The 25,571-nt window shown below is 36.4% G+C and overlaps 1 protein-coding gene across 3 annotated transcripts in view; it reads right to left on the reverse strand.

Moving 5' to 3' along the window:
- The window catches only part of CDH8 (cadherin 8), a 138,885-nt gene extending 119,838 nt beyond the window's left edge, over nucleotides 1–19,047 (reverse strand). The window contains exons 1-2 of one of the 3 annotated variants that reach the window (XM_019471531.1): nucleotides 18,957–19,041; nucleotides 18,601–18,863 (exon numbers count right to left, since the gene is read on the reverse strand). In XM_019471531.1, coding sequence (XP_019327076.1) covers nucleotides 18,601–18,863; nucleotides 18,957–19,038 — 345 coding nt within the window. In that variant the 5' untranslated portion in view covers nucleotides 19,039–19,041. Of the gene's footprint in view, nucleotides 1–18,600 lie in introns of all 3 variants that reach the window. The other 2 variants (XM_009277314.1, XM_019471530.1) reach the window with 2 other exon arrangements.
- Between the last annotated feature and the right edge of the window lie 6,524 nt (nucleotides 19,048–25,571).

The raw sequence follows: 25,571 nt of genomic DNA on the forward strand, positions 1-25,571 counted from the left end.
CGTAGTATCAGTTTAACACTGGAGGAATACTTCCGCAGGGAGCCACATCCCCAACTTTGAAGTGAACTTTATAAACATGTATTTATATCAGTTATTATGTCTCTGCAGACCTAAAGTCCTAAGACTTCATAGCCACAGTCAAGACCTGGCAAAATGCCTTTCGACTTTCAGCCACTTCTACCACAAGTGGAAAGCGTAAAGCTCTAAGACTATGCCATTGTCTTACACTACATGTTTGACGTTGTTAGCACTGGGGACCAAAATGTGGAAGACAGCAACTACCCAAGACTGCTGCACGAATGAGAAGGAACCTTAGTACTTTTTAGTGCGAGATATCTCACTGTTCTACATAGCTAATTCAAGATATATTCCATCTGCAATGGCCTGGAATAGAAGGTAAAAGGAAACTGGAAGCTGACTCAATAAACTGTATAATAAAGTCATTACAGGTCTGTGATGTGATGTGATGAACAGCAACAAAGGATAAACAATGGTACGTTACATCTGTTGCACACGCTGTAAGCACTGCTGAGTGGAACTGTGTTCTTGTAATTTGTTTGTATTTGCTGTGAGAACTTGCACGAGTCAAGAGATAAATAAAACAATAAAAGCCTGTCAGGTTTTCTACTACCCTAATATTGAAAGGGTTTTTTTCTAACATTGCAGAGTGATATTAATAATGGTGCAATATTAGTTTGACTGATAGAAAGTAGATCAAATTTACTTGCCTAGTTATGCCTCACTTTGGCCTAACCGTAAGCACTATGAAGAACAGGCAACTAACCCCAGTAGGCTGCTCTACTGTTCTGGGTTATCAGTTGCAACATTGGTTTCTCTTAATAATATATTTCGGAGGATGAAAGCAGAAGACTATGTAGGTAAGAAGCAGCAATGAAAATGTTTCATTCACAATATACTTGCTACCCTTTTTTATTTAGCTAAGACTGCTTGGAGCAAAATATTTCATTCTAGCTCGGAGATACTGCTAAAATGTTTATTAATATGCATTGTTCTTTCTTTTTAAACCTTACAAAATTGAATCTAAAATAATACTACTCTGGATTCTGAAATATGATTATAACTGAGAAAGTATGATTTTCTACCAGTCACAATGGCAATGCTATCTCCTTATTTTCATATTCACCCTTTATTTTAATATGCAGATAATATCAATCCATAGCTACATAAATGTAAATACCAGAGAATCCATTTTAATCGGGACACATGAAGAAAAACATATAGAAGTGTAGAGACAAAGCCGTACTTCAGAGAAGTAAGAAGTCATACACTTACACAGTTTACATGTTTATTATTGCCAGTGAATTCTTGACTTGGTCTTGCAAATAGCCATAAGATAGTGGCACTCAACCAGGGTGGGCATCAGCCAAATCCAACCAAAGGAGGAAAAACAACGCATATATTTTTCATTTTGTTTATGGCACAAGAATGAACAGTCTACTCCGACCAAGGCTCTTTCAAGAGTATGAAGAATATATGCTACAAAGGCTTTAGGGTGCTCCATGAACGACTGTTTCCTTTCCAGCTACAGAAAAGCTTGTAATGGACTCTTCTGTCTCCAGGGAAACTTTTAAAGCCTAAACAGAATTTCAATAATATTCTGCAGATAGTATGAAATTGTTGCTATAAACCTAACTGCAGATGCACAGATTATATTTAAGCCATATTTTTAGAACAAAGAAGTCGAAAAATCAGTTCTGAAGGGTAAGCTTTTATCCAAATTAATAGGGCAGTGCAGGCAGCTGGTTGACTTACAGCTAATGTGGTACTTTTCAGAGCTTTTAACACACTTTGCTGATTGTTTGCTCAAGGCATATGGTTTGAATGAGCTGGGCAGTGCACAGTACAGCTGGCAGACTAGATATCAAAGCCTTAGAGTTATGTGTGACTAGCTATCAAATTTGCCTGAATTTTATGTTATGATTTCTACCGTATCAGTGTAAATTTGAAGTTGCTTCAGATTCCACTACAGTAGATGCCATTGCTTCCAGTCTTGCAGCAATTAGATGTAGCTGACCCATGTTGTGGAGGAATGGTCTTAAAAGGGCAAAAGCTTTTTTCAAGGGCAAAATAATTATGAAAAACTTTCATTAAACAAACCCAGTAGTTTCAAAATGGGCAAGTATAATTTTCTCTAGTGCACAGATTGGGAACCTGTGACAGGTGCTGTTCCAAATACACATTCATTTCAATCAAGCAAAGAATGGGAAGTTTTTGGCAGCTTGTCCTGTTTCCACTATTACCTCCCATAACCTAAGTCAATGGTTTCAGCCTCAGCTCTGACATTCAGGAAGGTCTAACAAAACTCTCCAGCAGTATTTGAATACAATTTTTGTATTAATTTAATAAATGAAGCATCATTTTTAGACTCTTAGCATAATAAACTCTCATTTGCACTGAGTAGATTCATAAATTCATGCTGTTAAAAACTGTTTTCATCAGAAATGGGCCAGCCTCCCACAGTGTCCATTCATATGCCAGTTCTGAACTGCAGGAGGGTGTTTGCCAGTCACAAGCGTTCAGTTATTATTACAGAATTTCCTTTATTGCTGCTTGAAAAGCCAATATAGATACTAAGAGTAACTCTCTCATCTCAGGGTACATACAACCGCGTATTTCTGAGTTTATATTCACAGTTTTTCAGTGAAGTGCATCACATTTTTATGCCACATGAGCTCAATGTAATGAATTAAGATGAATACTGAGAGAAATAGAGAAGCAGCAAGTTCCCTGCTAGAGACCTGCATGGTTATGCAAAAGTACTTTGTAATAAAATGTGTGTTGTAATGCAAATGCTTCACTGAACTCAAAGAGCATTTCGAGAACAATGGAACTTTTCAAGCAAAATAAATAAAACAGCACATAACCTCTATTTATCTCAAATATTATTCTCTTAAGTTTAGAAAGAAACTAATTTTCAGAAATTCCTATTTCCAACAGTAGAAGTCTCAAATTTGTGAGGTTAACTAATAAATAACAATGAACAGCTGGACAATTTTGTGAAAATCTATTTCAGTAAAAATAAAAATTAATTCTTTTGAAATCTTCCTTTTTGCTGTTCCCACAATCCTTTCTTCCCACTCCCCAATCGGTCCTAATGATAATAATATTGAATATGGGGTCAGCATAGATATGCTATACTTGGGCAAATTGAAAGTAAATAGTAAAGGATTTTTTTTTTTTTTTTTTTTTTTTTTTTTTTTTTTACCCCCCCAAAATTTTTTTTTCTTTAAAGTATGAGGGGAAAAAAGGTTGCATATTCTTGCAGTAAAAGTACTGCCACTAGGTTCTTGAACCTATTGAAGATGACCCCATGAATAATGAACACAATGTGCAAAGGACACTGTTTTACAGGACAAAAAGATCCAAACACAATAAAAATGTCAAATATATTGAAATGAAGTTTGTAGAAGTTCATTTCAGTAGGAGTGAAGCACAATACAATTGGAAAAGAGGTATAGTACCATTTCTATATCAGCAAATAATACAATATGCTTGTATAAGTTCATGAGAAGCTCTTTAGAAAGATGGCATGGCATATGTTCTGACACATGTAAGTGAGCATGCCACAACTCTAAGGTTGATTTTTCATTATTTTTAAATTGTATTTTTAAAACTGAATACATTATCCAGCCCTAAGACTTGACAAAATGTACAAATATGCATTCCTTTACCTGCAGGGCCTGATTTACAGGCATGCTCAAAGCATACGTAAGCTTCACAAGAGCAACTGAAACACTGAATAATATTAAAAGCAGCTATATACAAAATAGACTGAAGTATAGTTCAAAGAACATTGAGAGGAAAGTAAGGAATGTTAGAGGTCATCTCACCTACAAAGAAGTGTCATCAGAGGATTACAAAATTTTGTTTCCGAAGCAACTCTCAGGTCAATTAGCTACCAGGTCCATTTCAGGTCAATAACCTAGCATTAATAAGGACATTAGTAGATGGCTTCTAGGATTCACAAAGAGACTTAGAAATCTACCAGCAGCTTTAGGTAACTATATCTAAAGTCGCTCTCTAGCCCTGAAACAGGTTTGTGCGAAAGCTGACAGCCATCAGTTTGCATATATTTCAGCCTTCCACCTCACTTGGATGTAAAAATAGACACACCCTCTCACAGAGGGCCTGATTTATAGAATCACGCAGCTAACTTTCAGCGAACACAGGAAACATGCTGACAATTTCCTCATCCCACATTTTATTCATATAATTTAGCAGGTATTTGAAAATCCTCTCCCCCAAGACCAGAACACAGAACAGCAGCTTTCACCCCCCTTAATTCCCTTCCTCTAGGTTATACCATTTCTCTTTATCCCTGTTCTTTATTTTGCTCATTGACGTTTAATTTTTTGTGCAAAGGGAAGAACTTTAAGAACAGGCCCACCTCAGACTATCAGGACCCCTTGAATGAAGGCTCGCTTTCTTCTGGAGGAGGAATACTGGCCCAAGCTACGAGCCTAACGCAGGACAGGATCTATACGGACTCTGCATTAGAGGTCCTTTCTGCCTGGGCGGAAATGCCAGGCAGAGACAGGTGATCTGAGTTTGTTCTATCAGCAAATGGGCTCAACAGATTATCAAAACTATTAGCCAAGTTACCTCATCTCCATTGCTGTTTTAACTCAGGTTAAAAATGTAACTTTTGTACTGAGGGCTTTTGTTCTTTCTTTTTTTTTTTTTAATCATACTTGCACCAGATTTAAAAAGCCAATTACTTAATATCCCATTTTTAACGTTTTCACAGTAAATTAAGACAATGATTAACAAACAACTCACTAAGCAAATTATCTTAGAACTCAAGTGTTGTAATTGGAAGAACTCAGTGGATATTTTCATGGTAATGCAAAATAGAAAAATCTTGGCCCAAGAACATAAAAAAACAAATTCAGACCTCAATTACCAGGCTTTACATATGATAGCCATGGAATAATCTGGCCAACTGAAAATGGAATTTAAAATAATCCAAAATTTGGTCTTGGAGAATGAGCATATTCACACCACAAAATTCTTAATTACCAGTATAAGCCTACTATTGCATTTAAATATGCAACTAATGTCAAGCCAAACTTTTAAACTAGAAGAGGGAAAAAAAAGATCTTCACTGAGAGATCTAGTGTCTCCTTTAACATAAGCATTGTGAAAATAGCAGCTATCTTGCTGGATTACACACTCCCGGAAGCCTGGTAAATTGTTTACAGCTGGAGAGTCATATCACCTTTCAGTATCATCTTTCTCTGGGTTGTGTATTCACAAGAGTCCTTGATACCGAAATGAGTGAAAATAGAAATGAGAATGTTCAATTCTACAACAAAAATAGAGACTGAAAGGTTTCATTGTAGGTCTACCATATACTAGCCTAGAAAGTCTCTGTTCTGCCTGAAAAGCAGTCCTTAGCTCTGTATCTGTGATTCTGCATGGCTTTCGTTGTCTCCCACTTCAGCATGATTTATGTCAGAAGGTTTGGAATAAATTAACTGCTCTACAGTGTATTGCAACCAAAATGATTCTAAAGGCATGCTGATTTCTTTCTTTTTTTCCCCCCTATACATTTATTTTGCTCAACCTACTAAGATAAAACCTGTATCACGATGTGGTTTTGAGTCCTAATTGGGAAAAAAATAGAATTATTTAGAAAAGCAGTAAACTCCTGCTATAAGCCAGTGTTTAAATAATATATTAGACATATCTATATATAAACACACCAAGGCACATATGCATACACTTAGACTAATATACATATATTCCCCTGCAGTTCTGTATTAATCAAATGGAATACCCTGTAGCAGAAATACAGTACTGGTAACTCAAAATAGCACTTCTGTTCAAGTTGCCTTGTACAAGCTTATTTGAGTTCTAATTGTGTGCTGAAATTCTCTCTTTTAATGCCTAGGTCTATTTGAAGGTTAGCTTTTGGTCCCATGGAGATAAAGGGAAAATGTACCAACATTTGAGAGATTTGATTACCTGTATAAAATTATGCTTGCTCATTTTTCCTAGGCAAGATACTCTTGGGTAAAGTTATATTAAAGAGGGAATAGAACTAGTGTACATCCAAAGAAAACATTTTCCAATTATGCTTCACAAGATGCAGAAAATATTACTTGTGATAGAGGATTATGAATGAGATAATTACTGAGACCCTAATGTACCTAAAACTACAGTAAAGGAGAGAGACAAACATTAATAAGTGGTTATTGACTGTTCTTCCTGCTCTTTGTAATAAAAGGCCAGAACAGTACCAAGGACAAACCTTTCCACAGTTTTGCTGTGATACATTATATACAAGAATACCTTTCCTACTTACATGGCCCAGCATTAATTCCTATAAATGAAACCATATCAGCTTTTATTTAACACCCAAAACACTTTATGCCTCTCAAAACAAGCTTAATAAGAAATTTTTCATATTAAGTGTCAATTGAAAATAACAGAGATTTAGAAATACATAGGATGAATGTTTCCTCTTTTAAATTATTTCATTTCACACATTCCTAATGAGCAAGCTGCACTTCCGAAAGAATCCAGACTAATGTTAGGTTGGTAAGGTACAGAATGACAGAAGACTCTGACTTTTAGAAATTAAAGTCTCATTATCACTCTTTGATTCTCCAGTGAAATAAATGATAACACAATTATTTCTGAGAAGCCCTAGCAAAGAATATTTGAGCTTCCACATACAGTATTTCAATACAGGTGTGATCAATAGGGAAGATTACAAACGAAGGATTTTAAGTAGCTGCAGATCTTTTCCTGCTGCAAAGCAGAACTTGGTACGCCATGCAAAATTACCTTTGGTGCATTTTTTTTCTCAATTTCGGCTCACAATATTGCTGCATCAAGTGTGAAGGTACAGTCACTACAGAAAAGGTTAACAGTATTTCTAAAAGAATGACAAGGGACATGAACATTACAAGGGTCAATCTACACGGAGAGGAAGCTGTGTGAGTTCTGTGGCTTTCTTATGCTCCTACGCTTACTTAATTCCAGAAAGAGCAGTTTCACTAATGAAACACATGCCTTACCAATTATTGTGGTCCCCTCTTCTTAACAGGAATCCTTTTAATATTCTCTTAGATACACGTACCAACCTGTGCATATGCACAACACACGCACACCAGTTTTCATCTCAGTGTAGTCATTGCTTTTTTTTTTCATCTCCTTGCCTCCACCAGACACTGCATAAACTGTATAAGGCTTTACATTAAGTACATTAAAACAGACTTAATGCCTAGTGGCTTTACTAATGAAATTTGGAATTAATTTCACCTATTCAATCTGAAACAATTCAAAGTATCTGGAAGGCTGGACCCCTCAAAATTATTTTTATCAACTAAAAGCACTACTGCAAAGCATACAGCTTCACAAAGCAGAAATTCAGGCTCTGTAACAGAACATATCACAGGGCATAATAAGGACAAATGATTTATAAATTAAGTGGCTGAGAAAAGAATAAATTAAGGATTAACTATTACTGGATACTGGTCTCCCTGAGAATTCTCAAACAAATAATCCTGAGAGATTTCTTTTGATAGTGTCTCATGAGGACAATGAAACACGAGTGTCTGAAGACTGTATCATGGTTATTACAGCAGGAAGGTCACCAAGAAAAGACACTGCTGAGGTCAGTTACTTTGTTCTACACCAACCTAGATCCTCCTGTGCTGCAGAGGTTCTCAGAGATAAACACAAAGTGGACTATCAGATGAGTCAGTATTTGTATTCTTCCAGGCTGACAACCTGCCTTCCTAAAGTGACATCAGAGCTTTCCTCTCACAAAGAAACTACCCTTGGAAACTGAGCCTTAAGACAAAGCGGAGCCACGTTTGCCTGTTTCAGAGTGGGGAAGGTATCTCTTGTGATTTCCAGTCTTTCTGCAATTTGCAGAATTTACAGATGTATTCCTGATTCTGCATAGGAGATGTCAGTTGGAATAAATACTGACTCAGTCACACTACGTTTTTTTCACTTTAGAAGTATGAAACACATACATTTTATAACACATTCAAAGCACTGCAGTGAACCTATTGTCTCAGAGTGGGCCTCCAGCCTGAGTAGTAGAGAAAATTTTGCTTTACTAGCCATCAGACTTTGTCCCATAGAGAACTGTCTATTACAGTATTTGTGCAGAAGGCATTTGATTTAGATAGAAACATTTACTCACAAAAAGTTTCCTTAAAAATCCAAATATATATATATATTGCTCAATTCTTAGCATTCCTTTGCTTATCATTAATTTGCAGTAACTAGCAGGTGGTCTTCTGGAGTGACAGAATTGAGATCAATTACAAAATGACTACTTAACGGACAGAACGACAAGCCTAATTCTGCCTAACAATTTAGAGTGTGTGACATTTTCTTTCTTTATTTTTGAGGTACGATAACTCCACCTTGTCAGTAAGCCTTATGTTCCATATATTTAAGTGTACATATATTTGTTATTATATCATATTTAAGTTATTAATAAATTGCATCGGACACATCTCTTACAGAATGTCCCATGCAACTGAAAAGTAATCACGTGGTTTCTTAGACTTCCCGATAATATTCGGTCTTTACACGTTGCAGTACCATTACTGGCTAGTGGGAGACAACACTGTCTATGGAAATTACCAGAGAATCAGGAAGCTTGTCCCCTGGCAATGCCATGGACTTGACACGTAATTGTGGGCATTGAAAATTACCTCTCTGCCCACACCATCTTTCTGCGTTTATATTTTCTTCCTCAGTTACAGACTGCATATCCTATTTAGACAGTAACAGCATTGAGGCAGGAATTGTCTCCTGCTCAACAAAACAGAAAAAATTTTAGCTAAGGCTTCTTAATACAAATGGCAGCATTAACAGCTTTCACATTTACTGTTACTTGGTGTACCATTCCTCATTTGCTGTAGTTCAGTTTATAAAAATGCCCTCCATGTATGCTTTGAGGGTATGTACAACGTTTTAAAAATTCGCACAAGAAAGAAGTCCACGCTGAGATTCCCTTAAAAAAAAAACCCATGGCTTAAATCTCAATTAAGTCTGTAAGTCTTTTCGTGCCAAGTAAAATCCTGGTATGTACTTTAAATGATTTAAGTAACTTCTGCTTATTCATACGAAAACTCAATAAAAAGTAAAAATCTTTGTATATTTAGAACAGCACCTGCTCTCAGTTAATCAAATATTCTAACAGGCGTGTGGGATATCCAGCAAAATAATCAAGACCCATTAATTAGCAGAAATAAACTAACAAATTTGAAATATTGTGTTGGCATTGTCTTGTTTCAGATGATTTTGCATGAAGGAAGAAACACAAACATTTTGCCTCTGGACATTGTATTTTCTTGTCTGTATGACAAGACAACAATAGGAATTGTGAAGTGTGCCAGTGGTCTACATTAAATGCTTTAGACTGCATAATAATTAGAGAATAGGTTGCCTGCAAAGCAGACAATTTAAAAAAAAAAAAAAGGAGTGAAAAGGGAATACCAAGTATGTCAGTAATTGTATTTAGAAAACTTATTCTGTAAAAATATGGTAGATATTCATTAAGCTATTTGAATTGAGTAATATCAGATTATAAGCCTTTTGCATCATGCTTTAACATACAGGATCATGTTGCATCAATTATGTTGCAGATTATCCCAAATTAATTAAAAAATATGTTTTTTTCCATTCATTTTAATATCCTGATTTCTTAGGTTGGGTGTATAACATGTCATAGCTCTTAATGATGCTTGTAGCTTGATGACCTTAGAAAATAATGTGATAGAAGAGTTACGGTTTGGTTCAATTCCTCTATCCTCTGTGTACTTCACATCTGGATGCCCACCACCGGTTCTGCATATACTAAAATTCACCTTTTCTCACTTGGTAACAATACCCCTATTGTATGTAAGCAGTTCTCTCAGCAAGGGAAAAGAAAATTAGATAATATGGTTTCTGGATTTAGACCAGCAGATGACTAGGGCACTCTGAACTGCTAAGAAATATTTTTTGCTGGTTCTACCTACAACTGGGCTCCTTGCCTCCAGTGATCCCCTGTGAGTCAGTCTTTTATTTCACTACATTCCCCCTCATTGAGGCGATCTAACAGCAACGCGCAGCACATCAAGTTTAAACACAAACCCTCAGCTTTGCTTCTATTCACCAGGGGCTGGGTGCGTAACAGTTACTGAGCAGTAACCTGAAACAAGAAAAGGGATTTCTTATGTTGCTCCTAATGATTCCTCTGGTTAATTCAGGAATGGCATTGATAGTCTCCAGGGAGAGCTACACTGACTTTTTCTTAGCTGCTGGCATGACGGCTGTAAAATAAAGGCTTCGAAAGAAATTATGGAAGGGCAATCTTTACACTAACAGAGAGTCCTCAGGAAAAAGGAAAGTTACATATTACTCTATGTCACTACAGGTGTTCCTGAGGGATCACCAAGAGGCTACTCAAATATATAAATATTTGCTTAAATATCTTCAGGAAAATTATCTACATTTATTTTCAATGCCACATGCCCCACACATTGTTTTCAAATAATAGTTATCTTTAAACACTACCAAAAATACTATTGCAGCAAATTATTTCTGAAATGAAGCTGACTGCTTCACATCCAGATTAAATTTCACAGCACCAACATCCCTGGCTTTGTCCAAAAAAAAACCCACCAAAAAACAAAAGACCCTCAGCTGTGACATCCTTGGTCTGTTGCACAACACTATGTTATGCCTTCCTTCTTCTTCTCACTTTACTAAAGTAGGAAAAAAACCCAACTTTTAAAACAGAACTTTCAAGAAACAAAATTTATGCAAACTCTTTCCCATTATTTTCACATGCAAACTAATTTTTCTTGTGATTACTGTGAATGCATATTTATTACATCCTAAAAATACAGAGCTGTCCACCAGCTAAAAAGCCAACCTTTCTCAGAGGTAATTCGGTTCATGAGGTACCACCCACTTCAGCTCCAGAGCTCTTACTGGAAGCCTGCAGACACCAAAGTATTTCTCATTTTAATGCAAAATTATTTTTATGGTTTTTATTACATGGATCCTTGGCAAATTGAGGAACATCACATAAGGACCTGAAAACAATAAATACACCCTTTCACTTTACTGGTTGGAAGGCAACATGTTCTGTCAGTTTTGAGAAGTCACTAGTATCTGATATAGCTTTTCAGTGGCCTATAGGAAATATGTTTGTCAAGTTCAGAAAGGACAGACTTTTAGCAAAAAACCACCATCACAATTGGCACTAATTGGTAGTTAAATTGACAACTGGAACTGAAGCATCCTGACAGCACCAGAGGTGGGCCCTACAGGTAGAAATTGAAAACCATTTACTAAAGCAATGTTGGAAAGACTAAACAATCATAGGGCATCTGCAGAATATCATGTGGAAGGCTCTACTTAATTTTTCATACTGTCACTTCAGCATTTTGCATGCATACTTGGAAAACATTTCAATTCATTGAGAGAAAGATAAAGTGTTTAGATCAATATATTGAACAAAAGTACACAAGCTTCTAATTCTTCACAAACAAAAAAAATTCTCAATGTTAGCTACTTTTTTTCAGAAGATTAGAAATCTTTGTGGCTTTAGAAAAATACAAGGAAATTTAAGCGAATAATGTTAAAGTAACATCAGGGGATCCGAATGCCTAAGTACACACAGTGTAATCATGTCCACCATATATACCATTCTTTTTTAAGGAAAAATCCAACAACCAACCAAACAAAAAAAGCCCAACAAAAAACCCAACCCAACTCTTTGAAGTTATTATACACTTATTGTCTATGAAGTCTGAAATTTAAGATGCAAATCACATTACAGAGGTGTTCCCACTTTAGTAAAGAAAATACAGACGGCTCAGAAGGTGCCTGGTGTTTTACAGGTTGACCCTTTACTATGCAGGATTCATGAGTAACTTGACATTATAATGCATTCCTTTGAGTGCTTTCCACATTAGTGGCCCATACTGGCATGTGCCACTTTTTTACTCTATTGCTTTAATAGCGTGAGGCAGAAATAGAGCAGGCATATGATGAAATGCCTCTTTGAAGTTATTACCAGTCCAGTTGTATTAGCTGACATACAAGTGTTTTAAGTTGTGACTCTACTTAAATTGTGTTTATATCATGCCTCCAGACTGGAGATGAGGAAGCATGAAAGTGTCCAACCTTACCCAGTGATACTCCCAGAAATATACAGAAATGAGATTTTAGAGTCTGAAGATACATCCTGTTTGTTAACTCTAAGAGAAATCAGTAAAATTTTTACACTGTATTAGAAAATGCAGACACTGTTGGCTCACTTCAGTCAAATTGTCCTTGTTTAAATTTATACGTTCCAAGAAGAAATTTCTTGGAACTTGTACTTAGTTAAAAAGAAACAAATGACATTTGTGCAGACTCAGGAATATTTGTTTAAAAACCACTACTTTTATCAGGCTTCTGTAAAATGTCTACTATATTCATTGTCTTTACAGCAATATTTAATTAAGAAGGGTTTTTCTCAGAGCTACTTATACTCCTGCTTACTAAGCTGATGTAGACCATGTAAACTGGAGCATTCTATGAAGTATACAGTCATCTCTTCTCCTTCAGAAGCACACAAAGAAAGGGCAGGGGGAATTAGTATTTTCCATAAAGAATACAGTAGAAAAATAAATTATACATTTCAGCTTCTGGGAGTTTATTAAACATAAGTAGGAAAATTAGTTTATAATTATGGTTGCAAAACAACAACAAAAATCTAGGGCTCAGAAAGCAATGTTGACTTTGCAACATTTCAGATATTGAATATTTTATGGCATGCATTTAAATCATAGATAGCAGAACATACAAGTGTATATTAGAAGGAAAAGAGGAGAATCTATATGGTATGGTGTTCTGATTTCTGTTGCTGTAACTGTGAAAATTTTAACACTGCATTAAGGTAGGACCATGTTATACCCTATGAAACCTATGCTAGGGCTATACTACACCTATATTTCACAATGATTTCTTCCATTCAGGGAAACAGCATGTAATTCACCCCTAAACTAATGAGAGCCTCAGTTATATACATTTCTGGTTTGTATCACTTGAGCACAACAGTATTTTCAGGCAGCCATTATAATCACAAGCTCAATGCAGGAATAAAAAGGAAAATATGCTAGGGATACTACACCTATATTTCACAATGATTTCTTCCATTCAGGGAAACAGCATGTAATTCACCCCTAAACTAATGAGAGCCTCAGTTATATACATTTCTGGTTTGTATCACTTGAGCACAACAGTATTTTCAGGCAGCCATTATAATCACAAGCTCAATGCAGGAATAAAAAGGAAAACATATGGAAATAACTTGTTTAATTAAAACCTTGTTTACTTTGCATATATGTATCACTTGTAGTTCAACAGAACTATTTATAATTTTAAACAAGTAAGATTTTACCATTTCCTTGTTAAGAGATAAAATGTATGTTGGCAATGAAATCAAAGATTGCGTAAAGCATGTCTAATATAGAACATACAGCTTGAAGCTATTTATAAGTGCTCTCTGCATTTCCAGGTTCGGTTTTTACAGTAGCGCAGCCTGAAGCACTTAACTGTGAAAACATGATGCCTCTCTACTGCTCCTCCTACAGGAAAATTGTTTCTCCTCTAAAGGCCTGAACCTAAGCCCCATACATCGAGGGAAAAATCTCCATTGCTCTAAAAAGCAAAAGTTGCCTAGCTCCCTCATCCTGCAAGCCATACAAAAAAATCTACATTTAACAGAGTGAAAAGACACATACCATGTAACTCAGAAGCAAGGAAGAGAAACTCCACAGTCACAGATAAAAAAATGTCTACTTGAGACTCCAATGCACTAAAGAGTTGACCTGGCCACATTCTTTCTGAGCCTCAGTAACTCAGTCTGATTTGTTTCCTCCCCTGTCCAGGCTTTTCAGAGCAACTTCTCAAGAGCTAGCACAGCTCTTCTACCAACAGCATGCCACAGACGTGACATAGCAGCTGTGCATGTGACACAGGTGCTGGTCTTCCCTGGCCAGCTCATTTTACAAATCCCTCATCACAGAGACTGTGTGCAAAATATGCAACATATTGCTACTTTGGGACTGGAAAAAGGTAAATTCAAAAAAGTCTGGGGAAGGTTCTGGGAGAAACCGGGGAGTACTGCCAGAGGAGTGATATCACAGAAACAGCACCGATCTGACTGACTGTTAGTGGTTTTTTGTGTCTGGACCTAACTGCTGATTCATTCAGTGGTAAGTCAGGGAATATTAAAAAACAAACAAACAAACAAACAGAACAAAAAACCCCCACACCAAAAACATTTGTCACCTTCACTCTCTCTTTTGTTCTCTCCATGCATTGTACTTACAAACGACAACTCTTAACACATGAACTATCCCAGGTTTTTGCTTAAAAATGTCCATTAAACCAGGTCCTATCCCATTTATAAGATCACAAATAACACATGTTCCATAAAACAGGAGCTACAATTATATGCGCAAAACCTAGTTTTCTAATACTTTTTAACTCTATTATCTATTTCATTGTGAGTTCGGCGGCTGTCTCTTGTGAAAGAACAGTGGCATTTGCCTCACCACAGATTTCACAGCACATCTGCCATGGTGCTGTAAATGCATGCAGAGGAGACTGAGAAAATGCGCAGTGTATATCAAGTAAAAGTTCTATCTAACTAATCATGTCCACAGGGACAGCATGCAGTGTCACAAGACATATCACTCCACACTTGAATGAGGTTGTCAGCCACTGGGAGGCCTGCAAACTGCTGACAGCAATATGCAGTATATGGAGTCTTGGAGTCTTCTAAAGTAGATGCAGTAGCTTTGGAAAGTGCGTACCTGTTTCTATGGATGAAGGAAAAAAAAAAAAAAAAGAAATGAAGTATGAAAGGGTATCTGTAAACCTATCTTTCTGTACCGTATTGCTGTGAACAAAACCAAACTCATTTGAAGTATGTCACACGAACATGAAAAAGGCTACTTTGTAGGTTTCTCAAAATGCATACATACATTTCTACATGTACAGATCAAAACAATATGGAATTTATCACAATACCATGTGTCAAAATAAATGCAATATTAATACAGACAAAAAAGAAAAACTAGAATGTAGCATTTTATAGAGAAATCTCATAAATTCAGAAATCACCCTGAGATAAGTGGTCATACACTTTTTTAAAGATGTGTGAACTCAGATAGAGCTGCTTACTTTGTTTCAGCTTGATCCTACTGAATATAATGATGAAAATTGACATTAAAAGTGCATACTGTTCAAGCTCATTCTGAGAAGTTCAAGAATGAAAGCAAAAGATTTTCTCCTGTCCTTTACTCGAGTCATTGAGGAAAACCACCACACTTTAAGAAAGAAGTCACATTAAATCCTCCTATTAGTCTCACCCCAGATTCTTTCATTTATTAGAGCAAATACATTGGGAATGCATTTATTAATCTATATTCATGCAGAACAGCAATGAATAAGTACCTTTGAAGAGTGTGCAGTTGTATTGCAACACTTAAAATTCTGAAGAAGGATCTTTATGCCTAGAAGCTGTTTCTCCTGGAAAAACTGAGCAGCCTAATAAGAGATATTGCGTATCTCTCTAAATCCTGTCTTGCTAAACTTTCTCTGTACTTCAGAAACTTCGGTATGAGATCTTTTTAAATAACAGAATGAATGCATAGTCTATATTCAGGCTTTTATTTAGAAAGTGATTTGTATTCTGTTTATATTTATTATAATTAATCTCAATGTTAAGTTTTATTTTGCTGATACATATTTCAATTCCATTAGAATCAAATGCTTCTACTCAGTGCCTTTCCACCCACTGGCATGAAAAACATTATTTAAGTATCAACGTTATTCTGAGCAGTTCTTAAGAGCTGAATTTTCAGTGGGCTTTAAAGGTATATTTGAGAACATACATCAAATTCTGCTTGTGTGTATATTATTTGTTTGTGCAAAAACTTATTTTTGTATTTACTATCTAGAGCACCTAATTACGTGTTTGTACAAATCATACATGACTATGAAAAGTACCGCGTACACTCCACAGTAGTGTAGAAAGAGACAAAAACTGCAACCAAACCCTACATAATTAGATTTGCTTCAAGAATGTTCCCTTTGAAGCAATTAACTGTCAAATAATAAACCTGGGGATTATACTAGTACTTTGAACATGTAAAAAGCACATACAAGCAACCCTGCCTCTATAATGACACAAAGCACATCTATGTCCAGAAAATGCAGCAAATAGGTGGCATATATGTTTGGTATCTCTCCACAACATTAAGCCTCTCTACATTAATTCACTGTATCACATTTCACAGAGTGCCCTTCATTCAAAGTCTGGCCAAAAAAAAAAAAGAAAATCAAGGTAAGACATAGGGCAGAAAAATAGTTGATAAAGCAAGTCACAGAACGAAGGAGCTACCCCAAGTGTGCAAGTCCTTTGGCAGGTGGCAAAACTGAAAGGTTGGAGGAAGAGTATAAGTAGAAAAGAGGTGAGGAGGAACTAGAAGTGCAAATCTACTGTGAGTTCTGAAAAGGAGGTTATTTTTAAATTGCAATGGGTAAGAAACCAATGAGGGTGACAGAGGACAAACCATAGCCCAACTTCATGGAGAAGCAGAGCATTTTGCTTGTGACATTCTGTACACCTTTAAGTTTTGGGAAGAAGGATTGAGGGAGTTGCTGCTTTATGGTCAGGAATGATTAAAAGCAGCTCTGAAAGATGTGGAGTACCTCTGTTCCCACTGACTACAGCAGAGTTTGAAAGTGCCCATAGTACTCGTAAACCTTAGGAAAGAAAAATAAGTCAGAAATACGGATTATTTTTCTGGAAAGAGTGAAAAAATACAGATAAGAATTACAAGAATATTTTAAGCCATTTTCATGAATAAACCAAGGATTTCTCCCTATGGGAGCAAATTTCACTTTTTGCTCATTTCCATCTATATCATACAGTGTTTTAATTATGCAGCAGTCTCAACAAATAGATTGTCACAGCATTTTAGAGTAGCTAATTCTATTCAAAATGCCAACAGAAGATGGGATAATGTCTATATTGGTTTGGCCTAGTTTAACCCACCCACTTCTATTCACTAATGACTTGAACAAGTCAGGATATTATATCCACCAAAAAACCCTAATATTGTAGAAATATTAAGACTTGGATACACCCTGAAAACCCAAGTACTACAAAGTACAAACTCAGGATTCTCCCCAGCTACCCAAAAACAACTCAAAATCATTTTAAAAGCTTGACCCAAATATTCTAAAAAGAATGGGTTGGATAAAATATTTTAAGATCTGGAATAAGCATATTGCTATTGCTATCTCTCTGAAATTGATATATGTTACTAACCAAAGAAAAACAAATGAGAACAGGTATATGATACCTGATATAAATGTAAATTAACACAGCGCTCAAAAGTCACTGGATATAAAGCTCATTACACCTTCTGACCCTAAGTTTCGACTGGAAAGTGGTTACACTAGGGAAAATTTAGGAGTGCACTTGATCTGTGTTCTCTTCAACAATAGATACAGCTATTGACAGTCCCTATATTATACTATATGCTATTCATTTACCCAGAGCATCTCCAAAACTATCATGGAATTAACTGATATCCATAATTTCTGTTCTCTAGAATTTTTACTCAATTTCAGTAGCCAGGTAATATGACAATAATGTACCTGGTTATTCAAAGGGAACTGAACTTTAGTGATAAACAATCAAGGTATTTATAACCGTTCACTCTAGGCCAAACATGCATTTAGGAACAGATAATTCTTTTCTAAGAATAATTCTAAAGATAATTCATTCTTGATGAATGCAGATGGCCCATGATCTCCTTTTTAGAGAAAATGCAACGCTGATTCACTGGCTAGGGTTAATACGCTGAGCTACAGAATAAGCTAATGTATGACAACAATCAAAGGTTTAAGGCAACAGGCAAGCTGGGACACATAAAAAAACCATGATAATTTTCCTTGTGTTACCTTCCTAACTTTGAAAGTAAATTACAAAATCTGTGGCAATAATGTTATTTCATATGTGTGCATATCAGGACCTTCCTATAAACTAGTACCTTGTAATTTGCTGTATATACCACATTTCCCTTTTTGTTTTTGTTTTTAAAAATTCTCAGAGCATAAACAACTTCTGTGTAATCAGGCTGGAGATAGAAAATGACCTATAGGTGTACCAACCTTTTTCAATGAATGAATAGGAACAGATTTTGAATTAATAGGAACACATTACAAGAAGCTGCTTTGATGAAAATCTTCAGCTGACAGAGGTGAAGTGTGGTGACTAACGATATTAAAGAAAGGATGTGTACATGCTTGTGTATTTTTTTCAAATGGAATATGTGTAATTTTGTTGTAAATAGCAGGTTAGCTAACCAGGAAACCATATCCTTAAAATGAGGTACATTTAAAGCACAATGTATGGATAGTAGATAATAATTTCAGAATAACAGAACACCTCAAATTTTAATGTCTTAGAAGAGTCCAAATGACTGAAGACCTTCACATGCTATATATTTACAAACTCAGAGAAAAAAACAAATCTTGCCTTACCCGGCCAACTAGTATTGGTTCAGGTCCAGAAAATTCTTCTAATACAAACATTTGATTCCAAACCCAGCCTCTCTTGGAACGGTTCAAAACTCTTTGTTCTTCAGTTAGCCTTTTTAGTCCTGTACTGGATCCACTTGGTAGTACTTGAGATTGATTCATTGGAGCCATATAAATGGAAGGAAGGACAGTAATCCATAATATTATTAATGGAGTCCATGTATCCATAAGCATTTCCGTTAGTCTTTCTGGCATTGTACCACAAGCTACGCAAATCACCACAGAAATGAAATTATTATTTTGCTTTCCTCCAGACTGTAGCAATCCAATTCATCATGCAGTACAGAACATTTACTTACAGCTCCTCCATGTGTTTACAGCACAGTCAACGTAAAAATAGCTTAGATTATAAAAACATGATCCATTGAGTTTTCCAGTCATTAAAGATTCCTGGTGGGGGGAGGGAAAAAAAAAGGTCAAATCAGTGACTAAAAAGCTTAGGAAAGCATTCTGAAAGATCTTACTTACTTTTACACCATAAACAAGAAATATTAGGGTTTAAATTTGTAGTATGTAGTATTAGTACATATTAAATGCGTTAAAAAAAATATAATTAAGTGATTCTGTGAATTCCTTCATTGCCTGAAATAGTGAGAGAAGACCCAGATAAATGATTACACACACTCAGGAAAACATTATACTTGCAGTTTGTCTTAGGGTCTGAAGAAGTTCCTGGCCTTCTTCCTAGCCTGTATTTTTTATATATAGTCAACTATAAACACTTAGCATGTCAAATAATAAAAGTCAAACAAAATAATGTTCTTGCATACAGACTTACTCTCCTTTCCTCCAGAAGAAAAAAAAAATTACTGTACAAGGCTCCAGAAGTACATTCTTATTTTAGTAATAATCTAGCTGCAGCAGCACACAGCTCAGCAAAACCTTCACGGCCCAGCAGAGGAACAGGACTGGTAAGTCCACTGTGAAATCCATGATCCCCAAACCAGACCACTACCAGAACCTAAGTAAGCTCATTTATGCACATCCGCACTACAGGACTCTCAGTGTCTCTCTCTCGATTTCAGAGAAAACACAGAGTCAGATTTTATTTCAAAGACATTTTCCTTGATGGACACCTGGGAGCATTTTGTCTTTCTTTCCCCACCCACCCTTTCATGTATTAGGAGGCCACATCAGGTTTCATCTCAGTGTAAATATTCCTTGAAATGGACAAGCAAGTTAACATAGTAGGGCTTGCTAATGCCACAGTGATTGGCAAAACCTGAAATGCAACCATGGATCACTTAGAAAGATAGATGGGACATGGCTCAGGGAGAAGGGCTGCAGTACAGCTACTCTAACAAGGCTGGAGTTATGTAAAAAGGTTCCTGATACATTTTCTTTGACTGATTCATATCCAAACAACCTCATGAGAAACCGTTATATACAAGATAGGTAGAAATGTCTACTTTTAAGCTTACACTGTGTCTTACGCTGGTTTTTTTCCACTTTAAAATGAGTTCCTAGTGTTGCATGTCTATGAAAATCTTGGGTGGTTGGGGTGTGTTTTTTTGGGGGGGTGGGTTTGTTGGGGTTTTTTTTAGGTTCATACGCACTCATGGAAGAAAATATCTGAAAACATGAATAACACCAGTAAAAGTCAGCTGTTATTTTAAAAGCAAACAGCGTAAAAAGTAATTTTTTTTTAAACTTCAGTAATTGCCAAAGCAACTGTGAAATCTGTTGCATGGAAATCAAACTGTGAGAAACTTGTCTTGTTAAACGGGGAGAAGAGCTGTTATCAAACTAAAACTCAATATCTCAAGTAGCATGGAAGAATGGTAAGCTAATAGCGCAGTGCTTTGACCATGCATCAAGAATGAGGTGAATATCCATTACAGAAGTAACTGTGTGGCTTAGAAACATCGTTTAGGCCTCATTGCCGACTGAGATGGAAAGAAAGAAATCAGAGAATAGAGTATGCTCTTGCAATGAAATTTTGGGAAAAATGTGACGGAAGCAAGTGAGGCCTTCAATCTCTCGGCATTCTCTCAAACCGAGAAAAGGGAAAAGGACGAGGAGCAAACAGTCTAATTGCTTGATGGGAAGGGTCTGTCGAGTCACCCTCTGAAAACCCTCTTCGGTCTAGGGAATTAAATGGAGGTTGCTGCTGCTGCTTTCTGGCACGTGTTAAAAAGATAGATTTCCCGGGGCATGTTTGGTGGTAGAAGCTATCAAAAGAGAGGAACAGCCGAACTTTCAGTGAAAGCAGTTAAGTTTGTTTGTATGGGATCCTTGTGCGTATGTGAGTGGACTTGTGGGTGCGTGCGTCTGCCAGCGGACAGATTTTTCAGATTTCTTCAGTGGAGCAAGAATGGAAACACAGGAGAAATAAAACCACTGTAAAACAGAGTAATAGACATAATCTTCAAACAACATCCAGGATTAAATTCAAAACTGGGGGCATAAATTGAAAACCCAACTTGAGACTCCTTTTCTGTAGATGAGTTTTCAGTTTCAAAGAGATTTTTGACCCAGAAATAGAGGCCCACCAGAAACGGAAGAGTACGTTACACCTTTGTCCAAGAAAGCCTTAAAAAGAATCCAAGTGGGCCATGACTGACTTTCTTACTCTTCCAGTACAAATTGGTATAGTTCTTTTTACTCACAGGACCAAATAATAATAAAGCAAAGCACTTCTTTTCATATTCAAGAAGCTTTTTGAAAACAATTCCTAATTAATCTACACAGGCTGCCTTCTAAAAGAGATGAACTAAATGAGATAAAACAATACGATGCTCACAGAAACATTTTTGTTTGAAGAAAGAACAGGATATTTGTTTTTCAGACTGCCACTCTGAATCCTTGGCAAGCATTAAGTTCATTTCAGTGCATCCCTCCTCAGTTCCTCCCCCATTCTTCCTGCCTGTTACTTTCTACTTACTCCAATCAAATTTAGGTCCTATCCACTAGCACTAATACATAAGATTCACTGTGACTGGACTGTCCTCACAGTAGTTCACTATTCAGCAATTCCTTAAGGCAAACAAGAGTCAAAAGCACACCAAAAATATTAGTAATGCACATACCATGTTGTTAAACCTAACTCGATGAAATAATCCTGTGAAGAGTACAGTTACACAAGCTCAGTGAACACAAAACTGCGAGATTCTCAAGTACCAACAGGAAAGTTAGGCAAGTGTTAGGCAGTGCAGGGTAAAGAAAAAAGTATGATGGGGCTTTTGCACGTATCGGTGTACTGCAGGGGAACATGATCAGTGTGTAACAGTAGAGCTGGGTAAATTTCTCTACAGTTCAACCTAGGCTGCTGGAGCCTTTTGAGATTTATTTGAGAAACAGACTCTCATTTGGGATTCACTGCTCTATCAGTGAATCGTGGCATTTACTTTATGCAATGCATGGAGATTCTACTGTCCCCAAATTTCTTCACCAAATTTGGAAATGAATTTTCTTCTCCGTTCCTGGGAGCAGAACACCATGTATGTGGTTGGGAGTTGATGGAAGGCATTATTAAATACTTGGCCCTGCAATTTTCATCTTGGCTAATACGAAAATCAAGACATGCCTGGTGGTTAAATTATAATCCTCCAGATTAGATGTGTAGGAGAAACTGTTATGGCTACTGAATCAGGCTACTATAACGATATTAAAAAAACACATATAAAGGGAGATCTGGCAATCAAGGAAGACTAGCAGGCGAGGCACAGTAGCGTTTTCCCTTCTTATATTATGCCAGGGTCTAAAGAATTGGGGAATATGGAATGACAGCAAAATTATTCCAGTGAAGTCAGAACTACCTTTTGCTAAGCAACCAAAAGAGGACAAGCACAGAGCCCTTAGAGAGTGTATTTCCACCCTCATAAAGATTTTGTTGGTGTTGATAAAAGCACAATTTTTGCTTTGAATTTCCACGTATTCAAATGGCCCTGGGCTGTTTTCTTTAACAAAACTTCACTGTTCTTCTAAGTGGTTTCCCTGTATAGTGTATGATATATACAACTATAGATACAACTCTAATCCAGCAAAGCTGTTTACAAAGCAGCTTTAGTTCTTCATTCATCCCTGAGAGGGGAAAGTGATATTTAAAATATAAAGAACTTCTTTAATGTAGCAAATAGATGAAAGAAAATGTGACACTATGTCAGGCAGCAGAGATTCAGATAACTGTCTTATGTTTCAAAAACATAAGACTGTATTCATAAATTTGGTTCTCCATGCACAACCTACAGAGAAATACAGCTAAAGTGGAGTGGTTTGTTTTCCACTTACTGTATGTGCTGATCTAGTTTTAGAAAAATATTATTCTATTAACAGGAACATGCATCTTGGAGCACGACTCGTACAACTCTAGGCCACAGAGTGCATAAGTTTTATACAAGTACAACACAAAAAGTGATTACAATGAAGTAGAAGTTTATAACCTAACACTAGAACAGAACCACCATACCAACTTCAGGAATTAATGTAATATACGTTGCAACCTCTTTTGGAACTAAAATCTATGTAGGTTACTTATATGAGTTAATTGCCTGCATAAAGTTAGAGCCAGGTATGACGGTAGATAGTTATAGTAGATATACTAACTGGTGACAGTTCTCATTTTGTGTATGAGTGGTGGAAAGCTTTGTGATGGCTAGCATCTCTGATGTAACTAATTTTCCTACAATTGTTTTAGAATCATCTTGTAGCCTTAAAAGGTGAACACTGGAATGCAGTAGATTTGTTAAACAGATTAATAAAGTTAATAAAAGTAGTTTAATATATAAACTTCTTACTGAAAAAGAAGCAAAGTTAAATCATAAAAAGCTTTAAAAAAATCAATTTATTTTTAGGTTTCAAACCACAGAATATCTATCTGGTCAAGTAAACCACTTTATTACAATGCTAGTGCATTGATTTACACTGTGATCTTAGTTTAAAAGATTTTAGAGCCACTCTAGTGTTTCTTCACATAAGAGACGTGGAGGGTTGTCTTAAGAATCGCAATGAAGTTTTTTCTTTATTTCATTCTGCATTTACCTTATCATTCATAGTGATGATATGCAACAGCTAAGCCCTTTGACCTCACTATTTCATTAGGGTGGATTTTATCAGTTCCTAAGCAACTGTTATTAACGTAAAAAAAACTTGAAATACTGGTTTATTTAAATAAGTTACGCTAGAGATACCAGGTGTTTTTGGTAGAATTTTCAGGATCTTTTATATTTTATACATTAAATGAGCCCTTCAGCATGCATTCAGAAGACTGATATCAAACTGCCGCAACATGAGGTAAACGATACATAAAGGCAATGGAGTTCTAGTGACAACGTTTTAGATATCTTTATGCATAATCTCTACCTTTGATGCTAATTCAATATAAGCAAACCCTCATTACAATACAAGCAGCCTCGAATAATTGATGAGAGGCGTTCATTTACTGATCACCTAGAGAGTTCCAACTAGCGCTGTGCGACAGCCGGCAGATAGCCTGTACATTCTGCATGCTTCCTTTGGAGCCTCGAAATTCCATCTGACCCACGTGGGCTTTCGTGTCCAGAAGAATGAATTTAATTTAATTTCTGCCAGAATTAAGGATCCTTACTCCTGCAAAACAAAGCTGTGGGTAATAGTTTTAATATAGGTTAGGAGAATAAAATAGGAAGGTTAATAAGGTGTCCTGGACAAAAATTTACATCTTGTGACTTCCTTTATCTGAAATTCATTAAGCAACAACGAGTTTCTCTTTACACTATCACAGGTTTCCCACAGCTCATGATCCGGTATTGTATTTCCCCTGTCAATAGGTCTGCAAACTTGGGATCCATTTTGACAGCCTCTACACAGGTATAGGTATTTTGTACCTTTTAGTGTTTTCTTTGTTAACATCCAAGCAAATTCCTTGTTATTGTTCAAATTACTATTTTTTCTACCTCTGACCATTTCTCTCCTTCCTGTTTTTTTGTCCCCACAGTAGCTAGAGCACCTTTTTGGGGTTTTTTTTGGCTTCACACTGTTCTTCCTGTTCCTTAAGCTCTTTAGGTTTACTTTTACTACTTCAAGTATTGCCTACACTACCACTTATGCTCCCTAGTCCCATTTCTCAAGGATTCAGAGAGGGTCCTCTTCCATCAATAGTAGCAACATGATGCAAAGCCTTCCCACCGTGGCAAGTACAATTATCTTTCCTTCATTAATCCTCTTTTGGCAGCACAATAGAGCCTTAAGTTTTCAATAGTAAAAATATGAGGCCTTAGCACTCCAGTCCCACTTGCAGGAATAATTCTTACTCATAAGAGAACTGTGGTAAGGATTTTAATTTGCCATTAGAGCAGAACAAAACCAAAGTCCATCAGAATAGAACTATCAAGACACCATAACAAACAAACAATCATGTCATCCTTGCCCACATAACTTTGCTACATACTCATCCTGTTTCCAGTATATATCCATTATATTGTACATGAACTTGATTTTAAATTACCTTGGATAAGGCAGCATTCTCATGTTTCCGCTGCAAAGGAATGAGTACTTCTTGCCATAAATAATCACTATTATTCTTCAGTGGATTACTCACCCCCAAAAAATTAAAATTAAAAAGCAATTGTGCACCTTACTGCAAGATGAAGAGGGACTGAGGCTGTAACCAGACATGCTACTATGGCAGTAGCTAAGATCATGGTTACAGTGCAAAGTGCCACTTGCATGCCCTGGCTAGACTTTACTGCCTCTTTTATCTGCCAGCGTAACTGTGTGAGCAGTCACTCCCCAACCCAGTTCTGTCAAAATAATCTTGTTAACTTAAACGCTTTTAATAGTAAGGTGTTTTTTAAACCAAATCATTTTGACAGAGCTGGGTTAGGCCATTGCTCATGCTATTCTTCCATGAAGAGCGATTTTAATTTAAGAGGTTTTTGCCCTGCCCTGCCCCCACAACATGCCAGCTGCATGTTTCCAATAATTCTTCGCCATTC

The sequence above is a fragment of the Aptenodytes forsteri genome, unplaced genomic scaffold, assembly GCF_000699145.1.
Source record: "Aptenodytes forsteri isolate BGI_AS27 unplaced genomic scaffold, ASM69914v1 Scaffold50, whole genome shotgun sequence".
In the NCBI taxonomy this organism is placed as follows: domain Eukaryota; kingdom Metazoa; phylum Chordata; class Aves; order Sphenisciformes; family Spheniscidae; genus Aptenodytes; species Aptenodytes forsteri.